Below are 22,622 nucleotides of genomic sequence, written 5' to 3' on the forward strand. Positions count from 1 at the left end.
CCAAAGTCTAACCCCTTTGGAAGCTCCCACGGCTACCAAAATTACCCAACCCAAAACCAAATCCCTAGAATTACCCAAAACCAGGAAATTTTGCAATTTCATTAATCCCTTCCTTTTGGTTTACATCAGTAACTGCCATATTATCGAGATACCCGAGGTATGATGGAGATATACAAGGTATGAACGAGATATGAGAGAGATGTAGTCAGTTTTTTTGTCTCTCCACTGGTTTTGTCTCCCTTGGCTGAAAAGGCGAGATAACTCTCGAGATTTCGTAAGTTTCTTGAACCTTGTTGGCTACAAGAAATGGTCATGGTTTATTTTTTAGGTCCTGTAGCACCTGTTGTTATATTACACTAGCCTGCTACCTTACTAAATTGCTTGACATGTGTTATTGAGTCTTTTTTTAGGCTTGTTCTTTTTTTGCCTAAATTGGTTTTCCATTTTAAATGTTTTCTTCTGATGTGCTTAAACAAATTGAACCCCCAAACAATGATATTTTGTTCTCACATTCCTTACTCTAATGGATTGCTCCAATCATTTCTTCTGGTGGCGAATATTGACTTTATTATTATTTTTTTTTGGGTGGGAGGGGTGGGTGGGTTTAAAGGGCATGTTAATAAACATACATAGATGTTTTACTTTTTGGGAGGAATGTATGAGTTTATTTTTAAGCACCATTTGGTTTGTTTCTGAGACATTTATGACTTGCGTTTACTAATACAGGCTACCTGGATTGGCTACCCAAATACCACTGGTTTGGCTACCATTGACTATAGAATCACTGACTCATTAGCTGATCCTGTGGATACTAGTCAGAAGTATGTTTATTTATACCTTTGCTGTTCTTCATTTCTAGTGTTTAACTTGAACTAAATTTAGTTTATTTTTACCTTTTTCTATTTTACATTCCTAATGTTTAATTTGAAATGAATATGGATTTATTATGTGACTGTTATATATTGTAATGGGCACCCAAATCAGCAAATTATTACCTGGGTGTGCTGTTGTTGTTACTTCCAAGTTAATGAGGCAATGCCAAGAATTTGATTCTTCACTTGAACTTTCCAGTAAATCACATGATTAATTCCTATTGGTTCATTAATGGAATATTAAAGGGGAGTATAGATCTTAGCATCTTATTTGTTTACTATGGGATAATGCATGTGGATTGGTAGGCACTTAAATAAAAAGTTACTAAAATAAAAATTAGAAACTACTAGGCTTAACATTTCAGTCACATGCATGAATACTAAAATAGAAACAAATACAAAATCTTCATCCTCGAAATGGATGTAATTAGAATTTTCATGTTGGCCCATCAGAATCTTCAAATAGTATTCCCTCAAACAAAAATCGGACTGTGACATTGTTAATGTTACCTCACATGAATAGTGTTTTGGCCTCTTCCTAGCATGGTTCATGGTTCAAGATCTTGCTTTCAAGGCCTGTCTTGCCAACTCAAGAAAGAGGGTTGGCTTGAGATCTTGGTGATACCTCGCTGAGCTGGTGAAAATTCTCCCAAACTCTAGGGGTATTAGGGGATGAAATATGTTGTCCAGCCAGTTTTATTTCTCTTGAACACATTGGGTGACCTCAGATTTGTGAAAGTAGTAGAGTAAATGTGAGTTCCCTTTGGATCTGGAGTGGGAAACCACTGCACTGAAGTGAAACCATAAAATGGCCTATTATACACAACTACACATCATATACTCATATATTATGCTCAAAATCCAGAACTTTCAAGTCTAATGCATCACACAAGTTCACAACTAAAATTACAAAGTTCTAATGATGACACAATCATCAAAGTTACAACTCAAGAATCAATATATGACATCCTGTGTGCTAAGTACATCATCTCGTCTCCTAGATGGTGAAAGAGAGATCTCGTGAGTTCTCGATGAGATCTTGAGAGTTCTCTGACCATGGGATGGAAATGTGTGGGTTATGGGCCTTTAATCCCATAGGTTTAAGTTGTATTGGGCCTCATCTAGGGGTCCGAACCTTGAGTAGATAAACAGGGTATCAAAGCACATCATCTCGTCTCCTAGATGGAGAAAGAGAGATCTCGTGTGTTATCGATGAGATCCTGAGAGTTCTCCGACCATGGAATGGAAATGTGTGGGTTATGGGACTTTAATCCCATAGGTTTAAGTTGTATTGGGCCTCATTTAGGGGTCCAAACCTTAATAGTTGGTATCTGGTTCAGTTTGGTTCATTTTATTGTAAATCCTGGTCCAATTTAAGTTACAAGTACATGATGATAATTTCCAAAAATCTTATGCATAGTTGTCAAGGTGTTGCCTAGGCGTTCTGGCCCTTCTTTGGGTCAAGGCGTCTTGGTGTCACCTTGGTTTTTCGTGGCCCTCTATCGCTTTGCCTAGCCTTGAGAACTATGGTCTTATGTTTCCATTAGGGTTTCTCTTAGCTCCAGGCCTTGTTTTTTTCGCGTGTGTGTGTGTTTTAAGGGGGGGGGGTTGTTTTGGTCAACTAGGTTTTTAGGGTTGGTTGGAATCTTATTAGGGCTCATATTTGGTTCCTTCTTAGGAATCCTGTATTTCTATTTTTCAGTCCAAAAGGAACATTTTATTTAAAGGCCCTTGTGGATGAATAAGAAGTTTTTTTTTTTTTTTTTTTTTTTTTATTTTTATTTTTATTTTTAATTTGAATAAATAGAAGGTTGGTTGGTTCGCCAATTGGCTATGTGAACCAGCCATTTCCCATACATATCTCTTATTTATTTCTGGCCATGCTTGCAGCTGCATCGGGATTTAGATTTTTGGTAGTCCTCTATTAGATTGTAAATATTTTTATCTTAGTTTCTTGTCTTGTTGCAGACATGTTGAAGAGCTAGTTCGGTTACCTGGTTGCTTCCTCTGCTATACACCATCTCCTGAAGCTGGTCCTGTTTCGCCAACCCCAGCTCTTTCTAATGGTTTTATTACTTTTGGGAGTTTTAATAATCTTGCGAAGGTATTGCTTTAGAGACGAATCTTATGAACATAGAAATAAACTAATAATTGTCTTTGTCATGTTTAATGGGGTAATTCTTGTGTTTCTGAAGCATTTACCTTTTGACCTTTTTTGTTACTAGATAACACCAAAAGTGCTGCAAGTTTGGGCTAGGATACTTTGTGCGGTTCCACATTCCAGACTAGTGGTGAAGTGTAAGCCATTCTGCTGTGATAGTGTAGGACAGAGGTTTCTTTCAACACTAGAGCAGTTGGGACTGGAATCACAGCGAGTTGATCTCTTGCCACTGATCCTTCTCAACCACGACCATATGCAAGCATATTCCCTCATGGACATTAGGTATGATATGTTGCTTTTCCTATGTTTACAATCAAGGCAAAATCTCCTACATATTTCTTCTTCTAAATCTAATTGAGTAAGCTAAATTGATGGAGTTTTTTTTTCAAACATTATCCATTCTACCTGACTGGATTCTATGTTTTAATTTTGACCCTTATTTATCTGGCTTTATTTGGAATATCACTTTGCAAAGGCTTTATCATGTTATGTGGATTATTGCCAGTGAGGGTTGTGCTTTAACCTATATATGCTTCTTGTATTTATTACTAAACATCAAACTTCTCTTTAGTTTTAGAGCCAGCTGAAGATGTTCTAGAATATGGTGGTCTGCGATTCTGCACTAATAAGCCATTTCTTGAATACACAGGTATTGATTACCAGAAAAAAGAAAGAAAGCACGAGGCTCCTCAAACAGGTGTCCGGGGGGGGGGGGGATTTAATACGATAAAGGCTTGCCAGAAATACTGATCATCCATGCCCTGTCTAAAAGGCTCCAAAACCTGGCTGACATCAGCAAAAGATTTGATGCAATCTTCAAGCTTCCCCTTAGAATCTTCTTTCAGCAATTCTTCAGATTGTTCTTTCCCTCAGTCTGCCCCCTATTCCTTTCTATTTTTACTATAGAGTTGAAGCTACTATTTAGGGGCCGTAGCTTTTTAACTCTCTGACTCGAACTGATAATCACCATCTGGAATGAAATACTTTTAAGGTCTGCCAGCATTGTGCATGTAACCTGGCCATTGTGATCCTTGATAATCAAACGAGCGATCTTGTATCATTAATGAAAGATTCCATCGTTTGTTTGCAAATTTGTGCTTCAGTTTGATTGCAGCTGAACAAAAGTAGAGAAGGCATCACAATGATTGCATGTCCTTAGCCACCTAGTGAATGACTTATGTTGTCTTTCAGTTCATCCATCTATCTTCTAGTTACCGACAAAACCTTCTTAGGGCCCAAATAGTTGTGCATCATATTTGATGTTTTGTTTGACATCAATACTGATCAAGCTTTGAAATCTCAATTTTGAAGCTGGTTTTTTGGCTGGCCGGTTTTGGGCTTTTTGGCCTGCCTTGAAATGGAGATATGGCTGAAATTTCAGCCATCTCGGCAGAAACTTGGTACTTCTGACAAAAAGTTCCGGAGGCCAATTGTGGCATTATTTCATGTTTTTTTGACCTGGGTTTTTGCATTCACCCTTTTAAAGCATAATTAACACAATGGAAGAGGCATTTTGCATTAATGTTGTTGAAAGTATTCAATCATATCCTATTAATCGAGGGAGATGTGTGTCCATTACAACAAATACTAGGAGTTGTAAATTGTAACAAAAGTAATTTAAATGCTTCATACAATCAAATGGAATGTTAAACAACTTGATAACCAAAATGTAGATAAGCTAAAAGAAACTTGTGCTGAGAATCTGAGATCTCCACTTAATAATTACATACATACTCGTACTGATATTCTACTATTTTAGTTTTCAAATATTTCAAAATAAATAATAAAACAAAAGAAAAATAAATTCAACGCTATCACATGTCGATTGAGTGATGTTGTCTCATATATGTTAGATTCAATGTCATCTATCATGTATAAATAGTATTTGTTCCCCCTAAAATACATTATATGGAAAACAATTTCTAAAACCAGAAATTACAAAACACCAACACTTAAATAGAAAAAAAATAAAAAATTAACAACATATGTTTATTAATCATGCTCCTAACCTAAACATATGTTGATTTGAAAAGAAACAAAAATGTTTTGATGCATCAACTACCAAGAAATAAAAAATTTGGAATGAATAGACATATCTAACTTCAAGGTGTGTTCAATCCCCAACAATCCATCAAAATAGGTGTTTGTTGACAAAGGAGTGTAGGGAGTTGAGGGAGAAATAAGGATTTGAAGCCAAAAGGTTGGATCTTTAATGCACTAATAGCATTAAAACATATTTTTGGAGCTAGGGATATTTTGGACAGTCCTACTCCAGCCCGCAAGGCATAATTACAATCAGTGTTTTGTTATTTGAGTTGGTCTATGTTATGTACCAGTCTTATTAAGTAGAAGTTCTATTTAAATAGAGTCCTTTTTAGATTTTGTTTTTTAAGTTTTGAGTCCTAGTAGGAATCTTTTAATAAAGGCTATAAATATACAGCCTATTGCTTGTAGCAGATCAGTTTTTATGAATAAAATATTGCAGAGATAGTTACTGGGTTACTACAGGTTGAGGCCCTTGAGGGTTCAAGTAAAGTTTTTAGGATTCTCCAGCACATGAAGGTGCTGCTGCAGCTTGGTTTGGTGTTTTCTTCAGCAATTCTTCATCTCTAACCTCCTAAAGTCAGTAAGTCCTCATCCCTACCCTTTGCCATCTACCCCCAATGCATCCCACAATTTCCCCTCCCTCTCTCTTCTGTGACACCTCTTCTTCTTCCCAAACCCTAAAAATCCTTATCTCCCATTTCCCTCCACCAAATCCCCTCCCCTTCTAGAGTCACAACCCCCACTCCCCATCTAACACTTCGACCTTAACCCTAGCCTTTATTACCTTCTAGAAACACTAATCTCTGAATCCCTAGTTCTCTCAAAACCCTAACTCAAGGAACTTGATCTGAATCTGAAAACAAGAAGGATCAAAATCTTGTTTTAAATGCCCTAAAGCATACAAACCCTAGCTGAACCCCATTTACCCACTCTAAATACCCTAAAATAGCATTGAATCCCTAACGATGGGGTCAGAAAGCCTAATTGTCTGTTGCTTCCCTATTACATCTTGGATTTTGGCCCTCTTCCTATTGCGGAGGCTACATTAAGTGGTATCAAAGCTATGGATGAATCAGCAGGAGCTAGAACTTTAGAGAATTTACAAGAGACCCAAACAGATGTGCCAGCATCTTTACAAGGTTTGACAACTAGTATAGCTCAACTACAGCAATTCCACAGGGAAGAAGAATTGCCTCCTACACCCCCATGGGTAAATTTCAGAATAGTCACTCTCCCCTCGTGGAGAAGCTAGTGGAAACCACAGGTACATGGAGATGCTCTTACAGGTGGTTACAGAGAAGACAGAAAGGAATGATCATACCCGGAAATCCCAATATTTTAATTCTTCTTATGATAGGTATGAAGTTCAAGAAAGGCTACATAGAGAAAGACCCCATTATCATGCACCACAGATGTTAAAAGAGCACATCAAGACTTTAGTTCTTTGGAGGATATTAACAGAGGAGATCGGAAGAATACATTGCATCTAGAGGCAGCAATATCCCCATTAATAGAGACCAATATCAGTACAATTGTCAAATTCAAACTCTTGGTAATGGGAATGGTAACAAAAACGAAAACAAGGTGGATGATAGCATGAGAAATCTGGATAATCAGGTAAAAGAAATTTGTTCAATCATAGAAAAACTAAAGCAATAGATAGCTAGAGAGGTCAAGGTAAATCAGGATAAGGAAAAAGAGGTAGCAATTAAAGCTCCAATACAACATGAAGTCAAGGCCACACAGCCAATGGAAGAGCTGCTGCCTATGTCCGCCAAAGTAATTTCAGCACAGATTGTTAAAGACAAAATGGCTAAAATAGTGGAAGACCAAGAGGTGACTCAAGCCCTTCATGAAAAGGTCGCCAGGGCTAAAGATGGTGCTATGAATGCTTGCAAAAGCAAGGTCGTAGCAATAGCACCAGCTAGAGATGTGATCAAAGATGACCCCAAGAGCATGACTTCTGATTTTGAACAAGAGCACATTGACTTTGTCTTGCCGCCATGGTTCTTTGAAGAGATGCACCCAAAGTCTAAGACTTCATTCCTAGCATTCCTATATGGCTTGAGTTTTGCCTAGGAATGATACAAGCTGCTACACCTTATTGCCCCCACCTCACTACAAAATTTGAGGTCGATTTTAGCCTTCTTCAGCACCAGGGGCATTCTGGTAATTTTGGGACAGTCCTGCTCCATCCAGCAAGGCCTGATTATACTCAGTAATTTCTAGGAGTCCAAATCTATATTTATTTTGTCTTTTGAGTTAGGTTATGTTATGTAAGAGTCCTATTTTAAATAGAAGTTCTATTCAACAGAAGTCCTTAGTCCTAGTACAAGTCTTTCAATAGAGGCTGTAAATACATAGCCTATTGCCTGTAACAAAGCAGTTAATTGTGAACAAAATATTACAGAGAGAGTTACAGCAGAGGCTAAGGGTTTGACTAGGGTTTATGGGATTCTCGGGCGTAGACAAGTGCTGCGGCAGCTTGCTTTGGTTTTCTTTTTTAAGGAATTCTTCATCTCTAACCTTCTAAAGTCAGTAAGTGCTCATCCCTACCCTTCCCCATATCCTACCCTCATCACTTCCCATAGTTTCCCCTCTCTCTCCCATGGCACTTCTTCTTCCCCAAACCCTAAAAATCCTTGTTTCCCAATTCTTTCCACCGAATCACCTTCCTCCCCATCTAGAACCATAGCCCCCACTCCCCATCTAACACTTTGACCCTAAGCCTACCCCTAATTACGTTATACAAACCCTAGTTTTCTCAAAACCCTAACACAAGAAACTTGAATCTGAATCTGAAAACAGCAAGGATCTGGGATATTGCTTCAAATAGCCTAAGCATACAACCCTATTAAATACCCTAAAACAACATAGAAACCCTAGCTGCATGGTTTAGGAACCCTAACATGTCTGTTGTTTAACTATTAGATCCTGAATTTTGGCCCTCATCCTATTGAGGTTTCATTAAGAACTGGCTGTGGTTTTAGGCTTTTTAGGGTTTGTGCGGTGGGTAAACAACATTCGACTAGGGGTTGTATGCTTAGGGTATTTAAAACAAGACTCTGATCCTTGTTTTCATTTTTGAGAAAACTAGGGTTTCTAGAGGGTAATTAGGGCAAGGGTTAAGGTTGAAGTGTTAGATGGGGGAGTGGGGGTTGTGATTTTAGAAAGGGGGAGGGAGGGAATTTGGTGGAGGGAATTTGGAGAAAATGATTTTTAGTGTTTGGGGAAGAAGAAAAAGAGGTGCCGTAGAAGCGGGTGAAGAGAAATTGTAGGATGTGAAGGGGTAGGAGATGGGAAAGGGTAGGAATGAGCACTTACTGACTTTAGGAGGTTAGAGATGAAGAATTGCTGACAAAAAACACCAAGCCAAGCTATCGTAGGAGCGTCCTGCTTTGGAGAATCTCAGAAACCCTAGTCGAACCTTCAACCTCTGTCTAACTATCTCTGCACTATTTTATTTATCAAAACTGATTTGTTACAAGCTACAGGGTGTGTATTTATAGCCTTTATTAAAAGACTCCCACTAGGACATAAGAACTAAAATCTAAGGAGGACTTTTATTTTAAATAGAACTTGTATTTTAGAATAAAACTACAACATAACATAGACTAACTCAAATAACAAAATATAAGTGGATCTGGACTCCTAGAATATTACTAGCTATAATTAGGCCTTGCTGGCTTGAGTAGGACCATTCTTAGGCAAAACTTAGGCAATTTTTGATCGCTAGGAATGAATTGTTCGATTCTGGGAGCTTTCTATTCAAAGAACAATGGGGGCATAACAGAGTTAATATGAGTATGTTCAACTTCAACCGCCAAGCTCTTGGGGTCTTTTTTCACAACTTATGCTAGTACTATTTGTCTTAATTATTTTTTCGTGAACCTTTGTAGTACCATCTCCAGCCTTGTGGTCCTTCCTATTGAAGATTTGTGTCGCACACTATTTTTTCAAGATCTTGAACTTTGATAGCTTGTGGTGGAATGCTCTCAATTTCTTCTTTATCTTGCACTAAGTCAGCCACTGCTTTAGTCTCTACTCTCTTTCTCTGTAGTTTCAAATGTTACATCTTCTTTAAGTTGAACAGAGTCAGGAATTAGGTCAACGGCATGATGAACATCCAGCGCTGGAAGGTTCTGCGACGGTTTGGTTTGGTGTTTTTCTTTAGCAATTCCCTGCCTTCCCAAACCCTAAAGATCCTTAACTCCAAATCTTTTCACTGAATCCCCTGCCTTCCCTTCTAGGGTTACAGCTTCCACTCACCATCTAACTCTAGACCCTATCCCTAGCCCTAATTACCCTAGAAACCTAGTTCTCTCAGAACCTTTGACTCAAGGAACTTGAATCTGAATCTGAAAACAAGGATCAAAGTCTTTTTTCATATACCCTAAGCATACCACTCCTAGCTGAACCCTGTTTACCCACTCTACAAACCCTAAATTCCCTAAAACAGCATGCAAACCCTCACCACGGGGATTTAGAGACCATAACTTGTCTGCTACTTCCCTATTAGATCCTGGAATTTGGTCCTCATCCCATGAGGCAACATTAAGATTGATATGGTCGAAATCTACCAGGCTAAACAGAGACTGAGTATAGAAGTAACTTAGATCTCGTTGAAACTGGGTATAGAAGTAACTTAATATGGACTGAAATGGTCCATCCTGGTCAGAACATGCGAGACAAACCGAGATGGGCAAGGTTTGGTACTTCTTCTCCTATCTGCCCATCTTTTCTTTGGTTAGCTAGTAAACCAAAATTTTGGCAAAATTCCGGGGAGATACGAACCTTGATACTGATACAGATCTGGTATCAAATTGGACTTTTATCCTTTGAAATCATCGTGAGTGTTGATAGATATGATGCTGGGCCTTTGTCCCATAGATTTATGTGGTTATAGGGCTAAAAATTATGGTGATGGGCCTTTGTTCCGTAGGTATATGTGGTCGTGAGCCTAAAAGTTAATTATCTAAGCCAAACACAATCTAATTAATTTGAGAGTAAATTGCACTGGCACCCAAAAATGGAGGCCTTAAAGCATTGACACCTCACTTTATGTTTAAAAAGCACAGAGACCCCAAAATTGGATTTTTGTTGGATATATTTGTCCAATTTATTGCTGAAAACCTTTCAGACAGTATTTATTATAGGAATATTTTTGAAAATAAACAGTGATTTAACTATTTTCAGTGATAAATTTGACAAATATATCTAACAAAAATCCAATTTTGGGGTCTCTGTGCTTTTTAAACATAAAGTGGTGTGTTAGTGCTTTAAGGCCTCCATTTTGGGGTGCCAGTGACAATTTGCTCTTAATTTTATCGTTCTAGTTATGGAAATCCCTGGCCATGTGTTCTTCTTTTGTTTTATTTCAGTTTTAAGTGCCCAACTTAATAGTCTAATAGGAGTCTTATGTGGGTTTGAAAGTTTCAGCTTTTAAATTTCTTGTCTGTACCAACCCCTTTCTCCTGACCGTCAATTCTGTTGAGTTGTTGAATAAAAGAATCAGAAACAAGCTCTACTGTAAGGCAGTCTATGCTTGCCCTTTCCCTGTCCCTGCAATACTGGGGACCCAGTCATTTGGGCTTTTGTATGTGCCTTTTTTGTCTAGGGCTGGTTGAAAGTAGCTACAATGACTATAAGCTTATCTACACTAAATTGCTGGCTACATGGATCCAAAGAGGCTAAGACAGTAAAAGAAAACTGTGAATTATGAAAGAAGTAGAAAGTAGTAAAATATAAAGCAATAAGAGGAGGAAATGGAAGTAGTAATAGTTAAAGCAGCATATCCTATGAACATCGCTGTACTTGGGTCCTTATCCTTCAAATAACTCTTCTCTGTGGTTAACTTGGATCAAACCCCAGTGTATGCATATAATTCTTACTGCTACTCCAAAGTTATTTTAGGTCTGTTCTGCCTGTGCTAGCTCTGTCAAACTGAATCTAGTCGTTTTCCTTACTGGTGCATAGGTCTCTGTTGGACATGACCATATTACCTCGAGCGGTCTCGTGGAGCTTGTTGAATTGTTGCAAGTGACTGATTATAGTTTTGTTGTTGGCCAATGTGTTTTACACTCCCCCTCTTGCCTTTCTGATTTCCCCTTTCCATTCATTATTCTTGTTCATTATTGATTATTTCTCATTTACCTCTGATTACTTTTATTGTGTCTGCCTTCAATAAATTAGGTCCTTCCATAGTACTCCTTTTTGCCATCTAATTCTTCAGCTATACTGTCTGGTTAGTGATTCTAACCTGTGAATCTGAATTTCCATCACCAATTAGGGTAATTCCAGATCTGTCTTCTAGATCTGATTACCATCTAATGTGATAAGTTCCAAGTTCTGGTTATAGCTTGAGCTAAAGGAAGTTGGGTATATCAAATGCAACTTAAATGATTTCCCATACTTTTTTAGCTGATAAGACCATAGAAAAGAATTCAAGGGAAACTCAAGTTTCGACCAGGTGAAAATGGGAAACCTAGGTGGGAAACTGAGAAATTTCGAAGAAACTTAGGACTTTTTCGTGCAAGTTTTGACAGGTTTTAAATAGTATTTTAGGGTGGGACTTTGCATTTAAGCTAATTAGAGTATAAAGAACACTTTGGCTGTATTGTGTTAAAAAAATCAATGTAGATAGGTCATTCAATGTACATAACATCAATGTAGAGTTGTCCGAAAAGTACATTATAAACTTAACTACTTAAGCATATAACATTCAATATATAATTTCTAACTTCAAAATAGCTGACAATAAAAGGAAAGTACAACTTAGTGCCAAGAGGAGTGCCAAGAGTGGATCCATCCTGTGAGTTGAGTAGTACTATGCCTGTAACATCCTCTCCTCCAACCAACGAACATAGACATCCCATGACATTTTATGCCTATGGTTGTCAAGGTAATCGACAACTGTAACTTTATGAGTCTGGTCATCAACATGCTTAAGATAACTAGTCTAAGGGAATACGCAATTTGGATAGGGAAGTCTTGATAGAGGGGGTATTTGTCGTGGTATTTGGGGAAACATGAAATAAACAAAACATTGAAAATTTGGGAAAGCTACAAAATTTACTGGAAAAAGTCTCAGGTTATCACGAAATTTCCCAAGTTTCCACGAAATTTTCCATGTTTCCCAAAGAAAATTTGGGATTTTTTTTTCTCATGAACTAGCTGGTCCAGTTGGGTTGAACCAAGTTTTGACAAGTTTCAACAGGTTTCGAAGTTTTGAGTTTTCAACACGTTTCGACGAAATTTCGACAGTTTCGATCGAAACTGAGGACTTTTTTTTGTCCTCATGAGTTTCGTTTCAACTTTTCAAAAATGCAATCGAAATTTTGCATGTTTCAACCAAAATTTGTACCATGGATAAGATTGATAAAATTGTATACCCAACATAGGTTTCCATGAAAAAAATTGGCCATATTTTTGTGATTATTCAATTTCTCTTATTCTCTTTTAGTCCAATCCTTAGATTTGGTTGAATTGATTCTAAATCACATCACTTTTTTTTTCTTTTCTTCTTTCCTGTCTCAATAACCTTTCCTCACATTCTCATTTATTAGATTCCAAATCTTTTTGAATTTGTACCCACACTAAAAAGGGTAGACCCCTAGGTGTCCACAGGTTCGGACTTTTGGAGTAACGGCAAGTGCTTGATCCTACAAGTGGTATCAGAGCTAGAAGGTCTCGTGTTCGAATTCCCATGGTGCTATTTGGGGGGGATTTTTGGAGGATTTTAGGGCCTCGCCGAGTTGTACTGAGGTTCAGTTATCCAAAAATCTCGCTTTGGAACTGGAAGGGAATTGTTGGGACCTCGCCAAGCTGTGCTAAGGTTGCCCAAGGTCCCGCCCAAATTCAGCCTTGAACCGGGGTAGTTGCTGGCTACGGTATAAGGAAAATTAGTGGCACCGTATCCACATGTCCGGACTTTTGGAGCAACGACAAGCGCTTGATCCTACAATTTGCATAGTCCTTTTAAATGCCCTTTAGTGTAACCATTTAATACAAATGGATACAAAACCATGGAGGTGTGATCCTGCTTCTCCAGTTACATTTGAAAAGCGTGAATATGATTGTGGTCATAAACCTTTCCAACATCTAGCTGACACATTTCTCCTGCAGAACCCTTACTCAATTACCAGTGAATCAACTTTTTTTCCTACTAATACACAATTGATTTGTTCTCCCTTCACAAAGATTTGTTTCAGCTACTGCATCATGTGAATAGTAATCTGTAGTTTATTTAGAAGGTAGAAAACTATAAGTCATGATTCCTTTTGCTTTTTATTTTTATTTATTTTTTTCATCTCTTCTCTTCCGGTTCTGATTATATTCTAAAACTTGTGCATCTGTCCTGTAGCTTGGACACTTTCCCCTATGCAGGAACAACCACCACATGTGAATCTTTGTACATGGGAGTTCCATGTGTCACTATGCAAGGTTCAGTGCATGCCCATAATGTTGGCGTGACTCTTCTCAGTAAAATTGGTGAGCATCATTTCTTTTGACATCTTATTTTGATGTGTTTCTGTTAGTGATCTTTGTAAAGTTTCGTGGAATATCAGTCAAAAGCGATGGAAGACCATTTGTTAGAGACCAATGTTGAAATTTGTAGTGAGTTTAAATGAATTTGACTAACAATTGTATAAATTATGATGGTGGGCCTATATTACTTCAAGGTTGACTTAGGCCCAGATCAAGAATTAGGGTTGATACATAAATTGACCTGTCGTTGTATAATCTTTTCAATGACTGAATTTACATCCATTTGCGAATTTGTGTCATGGGATGGTTGTTGCCACTTTAAAGTTACTGGTTTGATCCCATGTAAAAGGTCATGCTTGGAGCTTGCTCAACTGCTCACTTACTGAACAATTGTCACTGGTTCAGGTCCTAGAAAAAGAAGCTGAGGCTGCATATAATTGACCCTTCTCCCCAGATCTTCCTAAGCATGGGAGCCTTGTGCATAGGGTACTGCCTTTATAGAGTATCAAGCATTTAATAAAAATTGCATATATATATATATATATATATATATATATATTCTACTTCACAGTTATATTATAATTTTCTTGGAAACATGACCAGAGGAGCACCTTGCCACAGTAGATCCTCTTAAAATACACACAAGCTTCCCTCCCATGAGCCGCTATAAATCCATCTGATGCAAAGTTTTACTCATGGAGTGCTGGCTGTACAGTGCTATATCTTCTTTAAAGTGCGGCTAGTGACGTTCATTTTCTTGTAATGCTAAAGGTAGAAGGGGATTCATGGGATATTTAGAAGCTTTTTGTTTCAATACTTTCGCAGTTACTTTGACTTGGATGCAGTCAAACTCAAAGGTCATTCAAAATTGTTTTTTAATATAATCAGGTTCATTTCTTTGTTAGTTATTTGGCAAAACAATTTCCATATTACGAATTTGACTATCATGTCCAAAATCATTCACTTAGCAGACTAGATTTGAAAAAACCATTACTTGTATGTGTGTAAATATGGCCACAATACTGATCGGCAAACCTGATTTATTTCTTGAATACAACAACAACAATAAGCCTTGTCCCAACTAAATGGGGTCGGCTACATGGATTCTTGCCCTCCAATCAGTTCTGTGCGAGGCCATGCTAGATACAAGGCCTAAGCTATACATATCCTTTCTCACCACTTCTCCTAAGGTTATCTTAGGTCTACCCCTAGCTCTTCTAGTTCCTTCAATATGATCTGTAAATTGTTTATTTTCTTGCCTAAGGATCTACCTCAGGAGATGAATTTTAAGTGTCTCCTTTTATGGTGTTCTGATGTGACCTTACTACTGTACAATATTTTCTAATATGGAGGAGTTTATTAAATTGCTGCAGGTTTGGATAATTTGATAGCCAAATCTGAAGATGAATATGTCCAGTTGGCACTGGAACTGGCCTCTGATTTTGCGGCTCTTACAAACCTGAGGATGAGTCTCCGGGATCGCATGATGAAGTCTCCTGTATGTGATGGACCAAAGTTCACCCTGGGTCTAGAGGCAATGTATCGGAATCTGTGGCATAGGTACTGTAGGGGTGATGTGGCTTCCTTAAAGCACATGGAAATGCTACCACAGCAGCAGATCCCTGAAGAGCCTGCTGGAAAATTTTCAGAGCCCATAAAGATCACAACCCCAAGGGAAAGTCCCCGAGTATCTGTCCAGACTAATGGATTTAAAACTGTGCCGCTATCTGGATGAACCTTGTCATCCTGGGGGACTTCCAGTAATGTGTACATTATCGATCTGGAAATATGAGATGAGATTACCCTTTTTTTGTTGGTTGTGGGATACATTATACGGCAGAAGAAAGTATTCGGTGTATTTCCTTTGCTGAGTTGCCTCCCCCTATATACATACATGGACACTTCTATTTGCTGCAAGACAAATGGACATGCCAAGAAAAACAGGCGTTTGCTTATCCTATGCATCACATTTGGGAAGGAAATACTACAGCAGCCAATCGGGATGGTTTTGGTAAAATTAGTTTCAGATTTGTATTGGGATAGAGATGATGCCGGAAGCCCATCGAGTTATAAATATAATTTTCATGTAGGGTTTTTCCCTTAAGTTATAGTGGCTTGTAAATTGAAACATGATTTGTTTAATTAATGGTTGATTGCTCCAGGAATTACCATATTGTGGTTCGATTACATGCCAGGGGAAAAGAATGTATTAGTTCCTAGGGTAATTGCTTCCCAACCTTGAGAACTTATTTGAAATTAGCTTGGGTGTGAGTTTGTCTTGATTTTTTCTTTTCTTTTTCTGTTTTTGAACTCCGATGAAAGAAGAAATTGCATTACTGAAACATCATCAGAGGACAAAAGGTCCTGAGGCATTGCAATATTACATATTGTCATTCTTCCTGACAGTTGTTGTCTAAAGCTCTCCTAGCCAGAGATACAAACCAGATATCTACTAACGTCAAATAAAAAGGGTTAGATAATCGACATAGATTTCTCAAAATATTAATACAGATCGCGGTTCTTCCCGTTTGATTAATTGATAAAGATGGATGTTTTGGATTGCTCAACTTGGCAGTAAGGATCTGTTAAAGTTGACTTCAGCTGGTAAAACTGTGGCACACAACTGGTAGTATGATGGTTCAGATCAAAGTTTTAGTTTTAATACGAATCCCTGCAGCTGATCTTCCTGAGAACTGAGCCGCCAACATGATCTAGATTTTGAAATCTCACATCGTCTTGCATGCTAAACTGTAGTCTGCACGAGGATTGATAGTCAGGACGTTCGGTGATCCTGACCACGGTTTAAAGATAGGGGATGGTTTTACTCCCTTGAAATTACAGACTCAAAATTTTTGTCTATCATTCTTTTTTAATGCGGATCTGAGGTTTTCATGCCAGTTTATGTGCACCTCGACTGCATTTTCAGGGTTACTCTTTGTTTTTTTTGGTATAACAGCAATTTATTTATTTAGAGGGAGAAACTCCGATTACAACCTATGCCTAATATATCAAGCAGTAATACCAAACAATGTTGAAAGGGGGGATGGGAAATAGTCAAGAACGCATCCTGTGAAAGGGCACTTTCTTTAGCAAGAACATCCTCTACCATGATAGCCTCGTGGTATGTGTCGGAAGGTGAGCGAGGCAAATGTCTCCTTGAGCTGGAGTATGTCCTTAAGAATTGTAAATAACTTCCAAGGAGCGTCATGTGGTTGGTGTTGTAGGATGTAAAATACGGCTTGGTTATCTGTTTCTACTTCAATGTCTGTTAGCTGAAAATCGTGCGCCCATTGTAAGGCTTGACAGGTTGCCATAGCTTCTATGGTGAGAATGTCCTGGGAAGCACTTCCACATCCAAAGCAGAAGAGCATGCAACCCCGATGGTCCTGAGCAATACCACCATAACTCAGCTGCCCGGCGGTCTTTGAAGGAGCCATCCACATTCAATTTAATCTTTGGAAGGGTTGGTGCTATCCATTTGATTCGTAATGTTGCATTGCTGAGAGGAAGGGTTCTCTGTTTTCCTGTATTGTAGAATTGAAGGTCTTTCCAGATTTGAAATGTTACCTGAGATGGCAAGGGACGCCCATGTGTATCAATAAGACTAGTATATGCTTTCCACAAAAGCCATAACGCTGTAAGGGTGGTAATTGATCCCTCAGCCAATGGATCAGCATTCCATTGGGTAATCAAATATGTGACTTTCTCCACCAGGGTACCCTGAGGAAGCATTGTAGGGAGTTGTAGGGCCTCCTAAACAGCGCGTGCAAGGAGACAAGTGATGAAAATGTGGTTTGGGGTTGTTTGAATTTTGACACAGTGAAGACATAGATCTGAACATATGTAGCTTCTCTTGAGAAGAAGTGACGGAGTAGGGAGTTTTTGATGTAGTACCTTCCAAAGAAAGTGTGTCGCGCGTGGCGGTAGGGGTACCTTCCAGAAACTTTTCCAAATAGGTGGGAGAGGGGCATTTCTTTTTGAAGGATTGGTGAGCAATATGTAAGCTGACTTGACGGAGAAGGTCCTTGTTGAGGTCCATTGCCAGATAAGTCTATCCTAGATTGATGTGATAGGTAAGGGGATCTCCAATATTTTGCTGACAATATCAAAAGGCCACTATTGATGTAATAGATGTGTTTTCCATGTATGGGTGTGGACATCCACAAGTTGAGAAACCTTTTTCGGAGCATTAGTAGCGTATGGAAAACATCTAGAATCAGGGTCTGTGTGGGGGATCCAGTTGTCAATCCACGGATTGATTATATGATTGTTTCCCAATTGCCAGAGTATACCTTTTTTAATCACATCACGACCCATCAGGATGGATCACTAACCCTAGGAGTTGATCGTGTCGCTAACCAATCAAAAATAAAATCCTATACAAATCTAGCAAGCAGAAAGTACGGGGTCGAACTATGGGGAACTAAAAGGCTAAGTTACTAAGATTGAATTCAACAAAACTAAATTTAAACTAAATCTACTAATTAATGCCTAAACGTTAACTATGAATATGTGAAGATCTTTGGGATTTCGAATCCCCAATGCTTCTCCCTAACCGATATAACTCTACACTTCAAAGTAAACTAAGGATGGTATTCCTAGATATGCCCTATATTCGCAAGACTATCGTCCTTCACCGAAGCTTAGCAGGCTTAGTTCACTGAGCTATAAAACATCTTTGGCCAAACTCAAACACAATCGACTAGAAGATATAGAACAATCAAATTAATGAAATAAACATGGTTCATCTACATCCCAAAGAAAAGGAACTAGCTACTCATTATCACAAAGTTCATAAGAAAAATAAAGATGAAACATAGGGAGAGAGAGAGATGTGGTCTTCTTCTTCAGCAATGAGAGATGAGAACCGCATTCGCCGTCTTCTCCTCTTCTCTATGGTTGGCTTCTCTTTTATGTCTCCCGCACACAATGAATCACTTCTCTTTACCCATCGATTTGGCCTTTATTCTTTCGGATTTTGGAAAAACTCAAAACTAGAAAGTTGTAGATATTTTCAATATTGTTCCATAGCATCTTGAATCACCGAAATCCAAGCTCATACGAGAGACATATGCCCAACATACTAAAGGTATGTCTGTTTATCCGATTTTCAAATTTATTACCAATTTTGTTCCTTAGACCTCCACCTGTTTCCAATTTGACTAAGATCTCACTTTTCATGATTTCTTGGGCAGCAAGATTAAATGCCATGATTTAAAATTCACCAATATCTAATATATTTGCCAACTTTACTCCATATTATCGCTAATATCCAAAATCACCATATTCCTGAAAAATACACAAAAATACTCAATTAGCTCTCTTCAATTAAGTATGGGGAATTAAATCAAATAAATAATGATTAAATGCATGTTTATCAAATACCCCCACACTTGAGTGTTTGCTAGTCCTCGAGCAAAACGAAACAATAAATGCAATACGAGAAATAAATAAAGAAAAACCTAATTCACTTTCGTAGGAATCACGATTGCACTTAGCATGTGCAACAAGCCTTTAAACCCCTAGGTTACCCTAGTGGACGAGTTATGTCTCATGAGTGTTTTGCAGAGAATATACACACAAATTTCTTAAGTGCTCTTCTAATTATTCTGGCAGTAGTAAGAGTAAAAAGATAGATTCCAAGACAAAGACACTCCACTAAAGATTGAAGGGAATATAGGCACCCCCACACTTAAGCTCTTTACACCCTCTCTTGAGTCTAGCTCTAGGCAAACAATTCAATCGAGAAGTCTCTTCTTATCTTAAGTCTACTAGTTCACCCTCAGATAAGGCTAAACTAGGTACCAAATAATACCAAGAACCCAAGATCTAAGCAATATTGACCTTCTTAGACATTTCACCTTTATAAGCACATTAATTCACTTCTTTCTTTAATGGTCACAGTTCTAGTCCGTGCAATGTCTTGCCTCTTAAGCTTTCTAGATGGCCTATGTAATGAGTGTTGGGTCAGCCGCTCTCAAGCCAGATGGCCTTAAGGAACTAGGTGTAGAATACCCCTCGAACTTACTTACTCAAGCCAACTAGGCTACAGGCCAAGACTGGACCAAAGACACCCCAACTGTTTGACATGAAGCACGATGTTGGTGACACCGAGACCCGATTACTAAGAAGGAGGTCTAACCTTTAAACTTCAGCATATATTTTTTTTTTCACATTATACTTCAATTCACTTCATATTTAAATAGTCTAAAATCGGTCTCAACTTGTCACCATAAGCACAAGGCAATACAAGACAACTAGATGGTCAAACCTTTTGGACTACTTGGAGTTCCTATTTTCCAATTCAACCTCAGTCTCAAAATGTAAAACCCATTACTATTCTCTCAAGAGGGTGCTCATTACATCAGATGGGATTTCTAAAACACTTAAACTCTCATTTTGTATCTAAGCAAGGAATTAAAAGATTTATCTTACCAAAGCCAGAAAAAATTGGGCACTTTTTATCTTTGTGACAATGCTCTACCAACTATCAACAAGTCTTACTCGAGTTGACACCCCCCCCACACACACACTTAAATTATGCAATGACCTCAGTGCATGCAAGATATATAAAAAAAATGATAGAAGCAAATAGAGGAAAGAGTTTACCCGATGTTTGAAATCATGATAGAGCACGCAATAGTAAAACCTAACAACAAACAAAGAAAAGAGAAGAAAAAGAACAAGAAATAACATCTAAACAAATGGGTTGCTTCCCATAAAGCGCTAAGTTTAGAGTCTTTAGTCAGACTCAGTGAGATGCAGCCAATGGAGGTGGAGGCTCAAATCTAAATTTGAATGGTGACTTCTCCAAAGAAGTGGAAGAGTCCAACAATATGTTGACTTTCTCAATATTTAGGTTAGATTCCCCAAATGGCAAGTAATGTTGTAGGGGATCATCTATAAGCATGTTTGGAATATAATCAATCACTACCTCATCAGTAAGGTTAATCACAAAGAACTCTTCATCCCTATTTGAGCTTAAGGATGCATTGAAGATGTTGACTCTAAGTTTCTTATTGCTAAATGATATGTCCATGACACCCGATCTACAATTGATGCAAGCATTTGCAGTGGCTAAAAAGGGTCATCCAAGAATGACTGGTGGTAACTTATTGGTAGTTGTATTGTCCATATCTAGGATAAAAAAATCAACAGGAAAATATAGATCCTCAACCTTTACCAAAACGTTTTAGCCCACGGGGTTGTTTGATTGAACGGTCTACCAATTGTAGAATCACATCAGTGGATTTCAAATCTCCTAGACCAAACCTATCATAAATTGAACCGGGTAAAATATTCACACTGGCTCCCAAATCAAGCAATGCTTTACTTATGGATAAATCTCCAATGACACATGAAATTAAAGGTGTACCTGGATCTTTAAGTTTAGGGGGCAGTTGGTTGGAAATTACCAAGCTGACTGGTTCAGTTAGGTGCACAATTTTAGGTGTTTGAGTATTCAACTTACGCTTTTGGGTGCACAAATCTTGTAGAAACTTAGAATAAGCTGGGACTTGCTTGATAGCATCTAATAGTGGGAGATTGATACAAACTTGTTGGAATAAATCAATCATCTCCTGCATCTTAGCATTCTTTCTAGAATCTAGACTTGAGGACTCAAGAGCTTCAGGGAAGGGGGCTTTGAGAGTGTAAGATTTAGGAGTAGGACCCTTTACAATCGGAATGTGCAACCCCTTACAAGGAAATTGATGGGGGGAATACTCACAAGTGGTGTTTCTTTACTAGGCTTGTGTGCATCATCACCAGTCTCATGGGTCAAATCAACCTCCTCTCGACTCTCAAGATCAATGGACAATGGCTTGGGAGTATTCCTTCCCACTACGTGTCACAATAGAGACTGCTTGGACTTGTTCTTTCCTAGACCCAATTTGATGATTAGGGTTACCTATTGGTTGACTAGGTAACTGATCAACCTCCCTCCTACTGATGGCATCAGCTAGTTGACCAAGTTGGGTTTCCAATTTGTTAATGGACTGAGAATGGGAATGCAACAATTGAGTGTTTTGCTCTAATCCACTAAGTGCTTTTAGTACCTTATCCTCAAATGATGAATTATGTGAGGGTTGTGGAGATGATGGTTGCTCATTCCTATAGGCATTTTGTTGCATATTAAATAGAGGTGGCCTATAAGGTATTTGATTAGAGGGATTGGGCATTGAGTTTCGCCATGAAAAATTGGGGTGGTTTCGCCATCCTAGGTTGTAGGTATTGGAATATGGATCATTTCCCAATTTAGAGACTCCTTGGGCCAAATGTGCATGCTCCTTAACAAACTCAGGGTATTGTGTAGCCAAATAGCAATCACTGACATGATGGGATAGGCTAGAACATAAAGCACATGCTTCAATCTGATTAGGTGGAGAGAAACTTGTAGGAAGTGGAGATGGGGTTTGTTGTCCTAATGACAAGAGATGGTCCAATTTCTTTGATAGCAAGTCAACCTTAGTGCTCATCTCAATGGTAGGATTGATCTCATAGAGACCGCTCCTCTTTGGTTGCCCAATGGATGGAATCTCAGTCCTAGCTGCTGAAGCATGGTGTTGGGAGTTTTCACTAAGGGTCTCAAAAAGTTCCTATGCCTCATTCTCATTCTTGTGCATGAAAGTCCCACCACAAGAAGAATCAACCATTTGCCTATGTTGGTCTCTAAGGCCATCATAAAAGCATTGAAACAATCGCCATTTAGGAATATCATGGTGGGGGCACTTTCTAAGTAATTCTTTTAGTCTTTCCTAGGCCTCATGAAATTGTTTTCCTTCTTGTTGGGAGAAACTCGTTATCTCTCTCCTAATGCTATTAGTATGGCCAATGGGGAAGAGCTTTTTAAGGAACTCCTGTTGCATTTTTGCCCAAGTGGAAATTTTAACATTGTCCAAAAATTGAAGCCACTGCTTAGCTTTATCTTTAAGGGAGAATGGGAAAAGAAGTAACCTTAAAGCATCAAGTGAGAGGTTTTAAATTTTAACCGTGGAGGACACCTCTAAAAACTCATCTAAGTGCTTATAAGGCCCTTCATTGGCAAGTCTATAAAA

The 22,622-nt window shown here is 38.4% G+C and overlaps 1 protein-coding gene and 1 non-coding gene across 7 annotated transcripts in view; both read left to right on the top strand.

Moving 5' to 3' along the window:
- Positions 1-16,083, top strand: part of LOC149024276 (putative UDP-N-acetylglucosamine--peptide N-acetylglucosaminyltransferase SPINDLY) — a 93,105-nt gene extending 77,022 nt beyond the window's left edge. For 5 of the 6 annotated variants that reach the window (XM_089144591.1, XM_089144592.1, XM_089144590.1 and 2 more), the window contains exons 15-19: positions 727-821; positions 2,841-2,976; positions 3,098-3,315; positions 13,442-13,569; positions 14,940-16,082. In XM_089144591.1, the coding sequence (XP_089000717.1) occupies positions 727-821; positions 2,841-2,976; positions 3,098-3,315; positions 13,442-13,569; positions 14,940-15,301 (939 nt within the window). In that variant the 3' untranslated portion in view covers positions 15,302-16,082. Of the gene's footprint in view, positions 1-726; positions 822-2,840; positions 2,977-3,097; positions 3,316-13,441; positions 13,570-14,939 lie in introns of all 6 variants that reach the window. The other variant, XM_089144594.1, reaches the window with a different exon arrangement.
- A 6,195-nt stretch (positions 16,084-22,278) lies between these two features.
- Positions 22,279-22,385, top strand: LOC149024279 (small nucleolar RNA R71). Its single transcript, XR_016171909.1, has one exon. It is a non-coding gene; the product is annotated as a small nucleolar RNA R71 (small nucleolar RNA).
- Positions 22,386-22,622: the final 237 nt, after the last annotated feature.

The sequence above is a fragment of the Hakea prostrata genome, chromosome 2 (genome assembly GCF_041222555.1).
Source record: "Hakea prostrata isolate BN-2017 chromosome 2, UWA_Hpros_2, whole genome shotgun sequence".
Classification (NCBI taxonomy): Eukaryota; Viridiplantae; Streptophyta; class Magnoliopsida; order Proteales; family Proteaceae; genus Hakea; species Hakea prostrata.